The sequence below is a fragment of the Lissotriton vulgaris genome, chromosome 10 (genome assembly GCF_964263255.1).
Source record: "Lissotriton vulgaris chromosome 10, aLisVul1.2, whole genome shotgun sequence".
NCBI lineage: Eukaryota > Metazoa > Chordata > Amphibia > Caudata > Salamandridae > Lissotriton > Lissotriton vulgaris.
The window spans coordinates 43,898,019-43,911,117 of NC_141698.1; the positions used below are offsets into that span (position 1 = coordinate 43,898,019).

The window sequence follows — 13,099 nt, forward strand, 5'->3', positions numbered from 1 at the left end:
GTTTTTTAAATCAAAGTCATTCTAAAAAACTCTATTGGTTAAAAGTTAGCATATATTCTTTGGTCTCAAAAGGCACACATTTCCAATGTAGTACATACTACTTCAGGGAACTACTTTGTGTGTGGATGTGCTTCTTGTGAAAAGGCAGGATTCTTTCACTCACATTGAAGTAAGAGAATGGCTGCCCCATTTCATAATTCAATAACAGACCAAAGTACAAGGAGCCTACTAAAAGTCCTTACATGTAAAAATATTAAAGGTATACTTTTCAGGGGCACTCCTTCTCTAAGGTAGAGCAGGGAAAAAGGGAAAATAAAATGATTAAAAAAACTTTATTATCATTTTATTTTTCATTGCTGCTGGGCTGGATTAGGGCGGGCTGGGCTCGGCTGGTGGTTCAGGGACGAGTAGTAGTTTGTGCAGGCTAAGTACACATGACTGCTTGGCCAGCCGTCTTGGGCCCGCCAAACAGTTATGCACACTTTGCCCGTTCCCCACCAGGCTGCATTGCACAGCCTGGTGGGGAACATGCACAGGCTCCCTGCTCCTATCTGAGTGCCGACCCACTGCACTCAGACTAATCACAACGCTGCATTGCAGCATTGTGATTGGCTTAGGGGAGCCTTTGTGCTTCCTTCTTCCGGACTGGAGTCAGGAAGAGAAAAGAAGAAGAGACAATGAGGAGAGATGGCAGAAAAGGTAACTGTTTTAAAAAACATATATGAAGCTGATTCAGCTGACTGTTTGTACCTTCCCCAAAGTTGGGCTTTCTTTGCTTTCTATGAATGGCATTCAAAGTACCTATTTATCCTTTACTTAAAGTTAGTACATAGAATTTGCACATTACAGTGTTTTGTCTTACCACACATTGACAACAACTAAAGATTTCTTTTTTAATGATTATGACTCTTTAACACAAACACCATGGCCTAAGTCCATGCACACTCTGAGTATGTCACAGTGAAATGGCTCAGGAGCTACTTTGTGGCTTGCTGACAGCTCAATATATAACTGATATTATCATAGAAACATTTATACACAAGTGGTTTGATTGTCCACCTTATTAGGAGATCATTACTACCAAGTATGTCATAAGCAAATGTTCTGATCTTTTTTTTGTAAACTAGGAGGGCTGCTTTGGGATGTACTTCTTTATGTACATAGATTGTCATTTGCATGGCCTCCCCTGGATCCTCCCCTAAAAGTGGCAAATTTACCAGGCCAGCAGATAGTTTAAACAGAAATATGTTATGCTCTGTTAGTGTACATCACATGCAAACCGATCAATCTTACACACATATCTTGCTTCTTTAAGGGTAAACAATGTATCTTTACACTATTTCATCAAGTATAAATAATGTATCTAAAAGTGTGAACATTTTTGTAAATCAGTTGTTTTATGAATCACACTAATTAGTTCAACATCTTTAGATATAGTGTTCTTTGTTATCAACAGATAAGCTATGTTGCATCACTTCCAGTCCTGAGTGACAAAGTGCAATTCCCGTCTTTCCTGCGGACAGTCACAAGTGCTTCTTTCCAGGCGGATGCTTTGGTGCAGATACTGCTCCACTTTGGTTGGACCTGGATAGGAATTGTGACTGCCAACAATGACCTGGGTCTCCAAGGCAGTCAGACACTTAGGAAGGCAGCAGAAGAAAATGAGATATGCATAGAATTTTATGAGACTCTCCCCACACAAATCAGCACGGACTCTTTTGCCCGTGTAGTTAGCATTATGCAAAAATCCACTGCTAAGGTGATTGTATGTTACACCTATGGAGTACATATCACTGCACTCCTGAAGGAGATATCAATGCAAGGCACATCTTTAAAAATTTGGATTGGAGTTACAACCTGGATCCCATCAACAGTGTTTTCCAGACGGGACCTGTGGGAAACTTTAAATGGTACACTTGGGTTGGCAGTGTACAGTGGAGAAATACCTGGATTCAAGGAATTCCTGTACAACATCCACCCATTGACAGACACTGAGGACATTTTCATGAAATCATTCTGGGAGCAAGTCTTCAACTGCAAATGGATAGAAGCATTTAAAGAGGTGACAATGGAGAACATAACAGAAGGGACAAGGCTCTGCACTGGGAGAGAAAGGCCAGAATCTCTTGATGCTTCTGTCTATGAGGTGAATGATTTCAGATTTCCCTTTGCTGCATACAATGCCATCCATGCTTTGGCTGAAGGACTGGGTGATCTTCGTCACTGTAAACCTCAAGAAGGTCCTTTCAGTAACAGATCATGTGCAGATCCTATGGATTTTCAACCTTGGCAGGTTAGTACTGTTTTTGTTATGATTGAGCAACAACATTCTAAACAAAGCATGACATAAAAAAGAGAATTTCATTCATCTAAATATTTTTTAAATGCAGCTGAAATTGATCACCACAGTTAGATATGCAAATCAATACATATCTTTTCAACCTTATTGATTATCCGTTTGAGGTCATGATTGATATTTTTTGGGCAGATGCTGCACTATGTGAAAAATGTTCACATTACGAGTTCTGATGGGAGCGAATTCTTTTTTGATGAATTTGGAGACTCTCCACCATTGCTGGATTTGGTATATTGGCACATGACATCGAACGACACAACCAAATATGTGAAAGTTGGGATCTACAATGCCAGTGCTCCTCCAGACCAAAAACTTGTCATTAATGAGAGTGCCATCTTTTGGGGTGGAAAATATACCCAGGTGAGACATACTTTTAATAATTTCATCTAAGACTAGTGCTAAAGTTATAGCACTGTGATACTGATATGGAAATATAGCAGCTCTTTTGTGGCAGAGGGACTTCTCATTATATTAACTGAAATGCAACTTGATGTTTCATTTTACAGTGGTGGTAATAGACATTTGGAATTTATTTCATTGTTCGAGGGAGTGGCTTTCTCCATGTGCCAGGCCCCTTATTATCAATAGTTTGTCTGAAATGTATATAGTTTTACCTTGTCAGAACACCAGTTTACTCAAAATACTGAATCCACTGCATTTGAAAAGTGTGTCTCATTGTGCCACCAGGCACATATTTCACTGACAGAAAGACACACAATGAGCGAGCTAATGTTATTGAAAGAATTGTATGGTCTTCCTAACATGAATTAAAACACTATATGTCATGTTATGGAGACCAACTTTCTGTGGTGAACACCATCTGATAAAGGCACCCTACTTCAACAAGTGTCCCCAAATAGTTGCTGCTCCAACAAAATGGCAGACTTTCCACGACTGGTGTAGCACAAAACTATGATAATCCTCAGCAATAGGTGGAAATTCACCATAAGAACCCTAAATCATGCCCAAACGTTTACATTAGATTTTTTTTCTCAAAACTTTTAAGACAAAAAAATCTAAAATGTTGGGAAATTGGTCACCATACAAAAATGTATAAGCAATACAAAAATTCACACATGCTAGAGGTCATACATTGAAGAAGTAAAGATGATATACTTGAAAAGGTGCAAAATGAGAGAAACTAACACAAGTCTGAAACTAAACAAGCACAACATTTCAGTTACTAAAGTCATGCACATTCTACATACATCCAAAATTACGCCACAAGCTCATGAACAAGTCCTGTTTGGACTTAGTGGAAAACAATTCTTTCAAGAGGGTTGAGAAATTAAAACTGTTTTACAAATCCTAATGCTGAATTTTAATATTAATAATGTTTTCTATAATCTTCTTCTAAGAATAGTGAAATAAGATTGAAAACATCTTTTCTAACACCTTTGGGTACTGAAAACAGGAAAAAGACAAGTACTTCCTGTGTTGCATCTTAAGCAGATTGAGCTGTGTAAACAATAGAAATTGGACATTTTCATGGGAGACCAATACCTCCAGACAATATTTTGTTGTTGTTTAAAGCCGGGTTCAAGAGAGAGAATTATCTAAGGAACACTTTTAATTTTTCTTGATGACGCTTTTCCAGGAATTATTGTTTACATTTTCTTTCCCTAATCCTTTTGTAATTTTTGTAGACTTTTTTGTATAGTATTTTCTCAAATACATTTGTAAATTGTGGATGCTCAGGCCTTACCCAGTTTAGAAGAAATCAAAGTTGGTTCAGCTCAACATTGCTGAATGCAATGAAAGTAGCGGTGGTCTGCAACAGTGGGCCAACACATGCACCCTATCATACCAGTCACCTATTGAAACTTTCACTGACAACTCATTCACGAACAAGGATCACAATAGAATGTAAAACCATGAAATGCAGAGTCTATCTATCTATCTATCTATCTATCTATCTATCTATCTATCTATCTATCTATCTATCTATCTATCTATCTATCTAAAAAAAACAGTGGTTGTCTCCACTGGGTAGTTACAGTTAGGTCAGCCATTCCATAGGAAAAGTGTTTTTTTGTGTTGCTAATCACTTTGTCATATCTGAAGAATTCCTACAAACCTTTCTAAAAAGGTGCTACTTTTTGTCTAGTAACTGCATGGCAAGTTTCAAGGTGATCCATCAAGTAGGGACCGAGGTAAACATATTAGGAGATAATTCGTGAGGAGGTCCCCAAAATTGTGATTGCCTAGGGGTCTCCACAGGGTCGAATCCAGCACTGAGAGAGAAGCTGGCATTCATAATCATTGACGGTGAGAGGTGGTTGCACAGTCTCATCGCAGAGGCAGGATCTTCATGCGAGATGAATATAGAACTGGAGTTAACTACCTCTGGTGGTGGGTGCTCAGAAATTCTCTTGGCAGCCCAGGATCACTCAGGTTTGTGTGAATCATGGTGTTTTTCTGAATTTAACACCAATATGTTGATTATGAGGTGCTAAGCATCGGTACCCGCACAAAAGTGCTTATCTGTGCATTGCCGCTCAACAGATTGAAGAGAGAAACACATTTCTCACGCCTGTCTAAATCCAATGGTAGCAAATTTACAACCACAGGCCGTCTATTGACCACTGCCAAATCTCAATTTCCTTTCACAGAGTGCTGAAATGTAAATAAACATATATCAGTAGAGAGATATTAATGGAAGTATTATTTTCACTTCTTTTTATTGTTTTTGAACCACAAAACAATGGCTAGTACAAAGAGACGGGGTGACTAGACACTCAGAGCCACTCTTGTGCATTGCAAGTGTTACTGAACTAAAGTGAAGTGTGAACTCGCAGGTAGCAGTGCTGTGGCACGCTGGACCCTGAGCCAGTTGCCCACTCAGCTATTAAAGATAATTTTTTGGCCGAGCATAGGCAGCGCGCATGTGCTGTCTGTCTGCAAGACCTGTAGTATTCAGCAAAGGACTGGCTCCTGCCTTCTACTTACCAGTGTTGCTCTTCTTTGTTGCCTCCTAACTGGTTTAGGCAGCAATACGTGATTTCAGTTTTTTTGCTGAGGGGCACCGGCCAAGTACAGTTTCACTATGCTTTGATTCCTTATCTGTTGTTTGGGGGAAATCTTTTTTAATTGCTTTGCTTCATGCTAGTGTCGGCGCCCATCCAGCTTCAGCGCCCGTCCTCAGTGCCCTCCACCCCCACCTGCGGCTGCCCACCTGCTCCCTCGTCCCCTCCATAGCACCGTCCCATCCACCTAACACGGAGAGTCTGCCTCCAGTTTCCTTCAATGTCGCACATGTGCCTTCCATAAACGTCAGCTGAGGTTCAGTTTCATCCAACTCAAGGCCATTAACTTGTGTCCTGTTGCTGGACCCCTGCACTCTCTGGTGAGTTTTGGCCACCCATCCACACAACCACAGTCCCCTCCCCATCGAAGCAGCCAGCAATACATGAGAACCACTTAACCTGGTGACTCCACCCCTGCAGCACTCTTTGTCGGTCTCCAATCCAGCGGGCAAGGCACCCCAACACCAACATTTTGCAGGGCTCATCACCAACCACTAAAAAATATCGGACTGTCACCGCCTGCATGTTCAGTCAACTTCAGCTACATCAACGAGGTTGACCGAAACAACAACTGAGTAGCCGATGCATCCGCCCATTCACCTTTAAGACTCGGATCTCCAACTTCACTCCTCTGAATGCCCAGACCACCAACATAGCTTGGGCACTTCCCAACCCTCAACGTTTCTACCATGACTCCTTGTGCACATACCTCTCCTGCTGTCTTCAGGCGCACATCGTGTCCCCAGAATGTTCTTCATTGCTCCGCCCCAACTCGAACTCTGTGTGCACATCTAAACGGCCGCTGCCCCCAACCACCAGCCGCCCACTCCCTCAGTCATTAAATAATTTGCAACTCTTGTGCTAAGGGCACCCTCCCACCATGCCCCATCCTTCAACCTTCCTCCCTTTCATTTTCCTGAGCAGGCCATGAGAGCATGGTAAGTGTGTTCTGTTGATTACACAGAAGTGTAGAACAAGCAATTTCACTTTAAATTTAAAGAACCTCAGATCCTGAGTATCTCTTCCAGGGCCTCTCCCTGCCAGCCCTCACAACTAACCCTGGGCGGAAAACTACGCTCCGCTCGCGGAGTTTCCGTAGTTTCCCGCACTGTGAGTTACGCAGAGTTCGTGGAGTTCCCAAAAACTCCACTTCGCAGAGCGGAGTTTTTTTCCTCGCTCGTGATCGTCAGCATCAAGTTGGCGACAGCGAATGAGGAAAATCAACCTCCCTGCGAGATTTTTTCTCATTCGCAAACATCAATATCAAGTTGGCGAGCACGGGCGTGGAAAATAAACATCCTGGCAAGATTTCTCAACGCGGGGTAGTCAAGTTTCTCATTGCGAGTGGTTGCATATGCTTGCGACTGCTTGCGATGAGAAACTGCTTGTTCGTGTTGAGAAAGCTGCCGCTTGAGTTAAAATCTACACAAGCAGCAGAAAAGGGAAAGAAGGGACCGCCTGCGCTGTGCAATCACTGCGAACTGCATTTTTCTATGGAAGTCCGCTGCTTGAGGAGCTCCGCGTAGTGCAGCGGAGTTTTTTTTGTCACTTTGTGGAGTTCCGCGTAGCACAACTCCGCAAACTTCGCCCAGGCTTACCCACAACATCCACACATGATATTTTGCCTATTTCTGCAAGGAAAAAGCAAGTTCGGCGAGTTAGCAACATTTTGACTATAATCTGCCCATTGTGTGGTGGATTTGGAGAATTGGGTATCACAGCTGTGCTCCCGGCCAGGATTGCCTCACCATTACCTCCCCTCCTGATTTAGGTGCAGACCTGTGTTATTCCTTCAATCTACAGTGATGTCACCCACTCCCTGAGATTTAGTCGATATGAGTCTTTCTGTGCCATTACACTCTGATCTAGCACCTGAAGCTGATTTTTTAGCTTGGTGCAGCGACTTGAAGAGCACTATCAAAAACTAAATGTTGATGTTTGTGTGCTCCCATTAGCCGGGAAACCGAACAAGGCCATTTTGTATACCATTTGTAAAGACTAGCCCCTCTACTGGCCTAATATGGTGGTGCCCATACTCAGCTGCCTCAATGTAGGACTAGCATGGTCATTATTTCCAGATGTTTATACTGTAATTTCAGCTGTCTGTTCATTGTGGTAGTGTCTATTGTTCACCCTTTTATAAAAGAGACAACACATATGTGTGCATTTCGATCGATTTTTCAAACCTGGCACAAGTTTTTTTTTCTCGATGTTATAACCCAATTATGTTGTTAATACTGTTTATTTAGTTTGTTAAAATAGCATTCACTTCCACCAGGATTATTCACCACTGTCTTATATTGGCAGCTGAAATGGAAAAATAATAGATCCAGATGCCTTGATTTTAACATTTTTCAACAATGTTGCTTGTTTGTGGATGGGTGCAGCGGTACTGTGGTTAATATTTCACATTTATTGGAGGTGGTATGTTTTGAATCGGGCACGGGATTTACCCAGAGGCATACATTGCATAAAAAAATTAGCAAGCATCGCAAACATGGGACATTGTAGTGATACCGAGATCCTCTGACTTCTGTTATATTTGCAGGTGCCTATATCAGTCTGCAGTGAGAGTTGTTCTACAGGGTTCAGGAAGTCTGCCATCACAGGACGTCCAAGCTGCTGCTTCTCCTGTGTGCCCTGTACTGATGGGAGCATCGCCAACCACACAGGTGGGTTGTTTGCTTTCTTCAAGGAAGCCATGTGATTAGGGGACACTGTGGACTCCACTTATAACCGAACTCCAACCTAAACATGCAAACATAGGCTTTAGTTTGAAACTAGGGTTTTGTAGTTGTTAAATTATATGAAAAACAAGTATATATTTTGGACTGAAACTTTATTTTATTTATTTATTTATAAAGTTTTATATAGCGCAAACTTGACCCAAGAGGGTATCGGAGCGCTTTACATTTAGGATCGTAGCTTTACAAGTTACATCAGATAGAAGAGCATAGTAAGGTACAGTGCACATAAACAATGTTTCAATAATTCGTAGGAGGGAGGGAAGGAAGGAGTAATAGCGGGGAGACGAGGAGGAACTATGCCCAATGTCCGGCTGGGTAGGTGACGGTCAAGGGGGAAAACCAGGGCCTCTTCTCATTAGCTCTCAAGCAGCTCCACCGGTCATCAGCCATATTGCTCAGGTCTCAGCGTTCAGGAAAAAACAGATTTTAGTTTATTTGATTTGCTATGGTTATATAGCGCTATCTAGACCTGGAGGTATCAGAGCGCATAACCAGGGGAATGCTGCATTAGAAGGTACATCAAAAGGATTATAAAGCACTGGCTAGACCCATAGGTATCAGAGCGCTGTAACAAAGGAACATTGCATAACAAATTACATCCGTTACAATAGTGTAGTAAGATACAGTAAACAAACAACTAGGTTGAGGGAATTTATAGGAATGAAGGGGAGGAAGGAGCCATAGCAGAAAGACGAGGAAGAACTGTGTCCAATGTCCGGAGAGACAAATAGAGAGGGAAAGGGGAGAGGTAGAGTGAGAAGGGAGAGGATGAGGGGGAAAATTGAAAAGAGAAAAAGGGAAAGTCAGCCCAAAGACCGAGTGGGTAGGTGACGGCCAGGAAGATAATCCAAGGCCAGTCTCCTCTATAGCTCTCAAGGAAGCTCCAACGGTCATCAGTCCGAAAGGTAGTCCCGAGCCAGGCTTCCCTATAGCTCTCACAGTGAAAAGATTTTTTATTGTTTCAGTTAATTAAAACCACAATAATACATTTTAAAGGAATCGACTAATGTGTTTAAAATTTCTTAATATATATGTACAATCTCTGTTAGTATATTCTATAACACTTTCCGTCTAAAACCGAGTTTGTTATTTAAAATCAAATGAAGTGTAATTAAAATGCAGTCTGTCTAGCTTAGTTCTGAAGTTCTTGATTTTTTCCTCTTTTATGTTCCGGAGAGCTCTCTCCCCGAGCTACCACAGTTGTGTTATCCTTTTGTTGACAGGGTGCCATGGTGTGTTTTAGCGCGTGGGAGTGGGCTGCAAGGAACTTTAGTAATAGGCAGTTCGATCGCGTGTCTGCTGGGTTCAAGGTTGCCATAATTGCAGATCTGCACGTTCTTATACCCCGCTCATTCATAGACTTTTTTAAAAGAGAGCTTCGAGCTTGAGCTAGGTTCGGGCAGATGCAGACAAGATGAACAAAGTCCTCGTTGCTCCTCCCTCATAGTCTGCAGGTTTTTGGTCCATTGTGCACCCAGATTGGTTGGTCCATAATCAATGGAAGTTTCCCCAAACGGAGTCCCATTAATTTCTGGTTTCTGTGAGCTGGAAATGTGATTGATAGGTATGGGGCTGCCACAAGGGTACACAGACAAAATATCGAGTTTTAAATTTCGATATACAATTATATCGAAGTTTAAATATCGATGGGACATAATATAGAAGGTAAGTAATATCGACAGTCTTAATATCGATATTAGTATGATATTAGTAATTTCGACGTTTTAAATATCGATGTCAATAATATCGAAATAAATAATTTCGATGTTACTAATATCGATTTGTAAATACATTTTGTGTATATTATATTGTATTTATTATGTTTTATTATTTATTTTTAATGTAATTTAATTAAATATTGTCTTTTAGTACTGTTGCGGGTTGTGGGTTTATAGGGGAATAGGGTGGGAAGTAATTTAATTATGTTAAATTAATTATTAATTAGTAGGAATTATTTATTAATTAATTTTTAATTAATTTTTAATTAATTTTAATTAATTGATTAATTGATAAATATGTTCTGTAGTGGGTTATGGGTTTATGGGGGAATAGGGTGGGAAGTAATTTAATTATGTTAAATTAATTATTAATTAGTAGGAATTATTAATTAATTAATTGAGAATTAATTTTTAATACATTTTAATTAATTGATTAATTGATAAATATGTTCTGTAGTGGGTTATGGGTTTATAGGGGAATAGGGTGGGAAGTAATTTAATTATGTTAAATTAATTATTAATTAGTAGGAATTATTAATTAATTAATTGAGAATTATTTGTAAATAATTTGAATTAATTGATTAATTGATAATTATGTTCTGTAGCGGGTTATGGGTTTATAGGGGAATAGGGTTGGAAGTAATGTAATAATGTTTAAATAATTATTAATTAGTAGGAATCATACATTATTTAAAAATAATTGGTAATTATATTTAATTATTTTGGTAAATATTTTTAATTAATTTATAAATATGTTCTGTAGCGGGTTATGGGTTTATAGGGGAATAGGGTGGGAAGTAATTTCATTATGTAGAATTAATTATTAATTAGTAGGAAGCATACATTTATTTTTATTAATTGGTAACTAAATTTAATTAATTGGTTATTAATTTTAAATAAATAATTAATTAATTGATAGATGTAATTTATAAGTATGTAATTTAAACCCCTACGCTATCCAACACTTTCCCTACTGTTGCACTCTCTGGAGTTGGAATAGTAATTGTTACCCCTACGCTATCCAACACTTTCCCTACTCTTGCACTCTCTGGAGTGGGAATAGTAATTTTTACCCCTATGCTATCCAACACTTTCCCTACTGTTGCACTCTCTGGAGTTGGAATAGTAGTTGTTACCCCTACGCTATCCAACACTTTCCCTACTGTTGCACTCTCTGGAGTGGGAATAGTATTTGTTACCCCTACGCTATCCAACACTTTCCCTACTGTTGCACTCTCTGGAATTGGAATAGTAATTGTTACCCCTACGCTATCCAACACTTTCCCTACTGTTGCACTCTCTGGAGTTAGAATAGTAATTTTTAATCCTACGCTATCCAACACTTTCCCTACTGTTGCAGTCTCTGGAGTTGGAATAGTAATTGTTACCCCTACGCTATCCAACACTTTCCCTACTGTTGCATTCTCTGGAGTGGAAATAGTAATTTTTACCCCTACGCTATCCAACACTTTCCCTACTGTTGCACTCTCTGGAGTTGGAATAGTAATTGTTACCCCTACGCTATCCAACACTTTCCCTACTGTTGCACTCTCTGGAGTTGGAATAGTAATTTTTAAACCTACGCTATCCAACACTTTCCCTACTGTTGCACTCTCTGGAGTTGGAATAGTAATTTTTAATCCTACGCTATCCAACACTCTCCCTACTGTTGCACTCTCTGGAGTTGGAATAGTAATTGTTACCCTGATGCTATCCAACACTTTCCCTACTGTTGTACTCTCTGGAGTTGAAGTAGTAATTTTTAATCCTACGCTATCCAACACTTTCCCTACTGTTGCGCTCTCTGGAGTTGGAATAGTAATTCTTACCCTGACGCTATCCAACACTTTCCCTACTGTTGCACTCTCTGGAGTTGGAATAGTAATTTTTAATCCTACGCTATCCAATACTTTCCCTACTGTTGCATTCTCTGGAGTTGGAATAGTAATTGTTACCCTGACGCTATCCAACACTTTCCCTACTGTTGCACTCTCTGGAGTGGGAATAGTAATTTTCACCCCTACGCTATCCAAAACTTTCCCTACTGTTGCACTCTCTGGAGTGGGAATAGTAATTGTTACTGCTACGCTATCCAACACTTTCCCTACTGTTGCACTCTCTGGAGTGGGAATAGTAATTTTCACCCCTACGCTATCCAAAACTTTCCCTACTGTTGCACTCTCTGGAGTGGGAATAGTAATTGTTACTGCTACGCTATCCAACACTTTCCCTACTGTTGCTCTCTCTGGAGTGGGAATAGTAATTTTTACTCATACGCTATCTAAAATGTATTTAGCTTTTTTATTAGTATTATGTTGTTATTAATTGTTATTTATGTGAATATTTTATGTAAATAAATGTATTAGTAATTTATTACATTTTTATTTGTTTTTAAGTTATGACAATAATTAATTTAGAGTTATTATTAATGAAAAATATATTATGTATTATATATTTATTAACATTAATTTGTATTACATTATGTATTAATTTTAAATATTATAGTACATTTTTAAATATGTTTATTAAATTTATAAGTATTATTTTGTTAATATTACATTTTTATTATATTTAAAAAAAACGATATTTTACAAAAAACGATATTTTTGTCATTCTATATTTTATTTTCGATATTTTTGTACTTACCTTGTTAGGGATAGGATTCCTATATTTTTGACTTTGATATTTTTGTTCCGATATTTTTATATATCGATATTTTTGTCAGACATTCGCCACAAGTGTTTTGTAATTTGATATGACCATCCATGCGTGTTTTCGTGTACTAAACGTGGCTTTATCAAGTAAGAGAGAGTGGAATTTTGTCGACTTGTTTATAGCCTGTTTGAATGCCGGGTAAGGCAGGTTAAGTTCCCAAAGTTTTCTTGTTCCAGTCTCAGTTATGGAGTTTTCAAGATACTGATTGTATGGGGATGTAGTGTCAGATCTAATTTCTTCCCATAATGCTTGGTGCAATTCCGAGGCTGACGTGTTCTGTTTCAGTGTGTACCAGTACTTAATACTTGCGTACTTTCTTCCCACTGTTTCATTTACTATTCCAAATTCTAACCTCGTCTGAGCTGGTGAGGCTCCCTGTTGTATTTGGAAGGTAGATTTGAAGATGGCTGTCTGCATTTTGTTAAGCCGGTCCGCATCTTTCCCATGCAATCCTACACTGCCATATGACAGGGTTGGTAGAACTTTTGCTTTTATTGTTGCCAGTAGAGGTTTATATGATGGCCCCGTGAGATTTTT

The 13,099-nt window shown here is 39.4% G+C and overlaps 1 protein-coding gene across 1 annotated transcript in view; it reads left to right on the top strand.

The window, feature by feature from the left end:
• The window catches only part of LOC147684523 (extracellular calcium-sensing receptor-like), a 77,460-nt gene that overhangs the window by 49,293 nt on the left and 15,068 nt on the right, over positions 1-13,099 (top strand). The window contains exons 3-5 of the mRNA XM_086939684.1: positions 1,457-2,293; positions 2,489-2,716; positions 7,931-8,054. Coding sequence (XP_086795810.1) covers positions 1,457-2,293; positions 2,489-2,716; positions 7,931-8,054 — 1,189 coding nt within the window. The remainder of the gene's footprint in view (positions 1-1,456; positions 2,294-2,488; positions 2,717-7,930; positions 8,055-13,099) is intronic.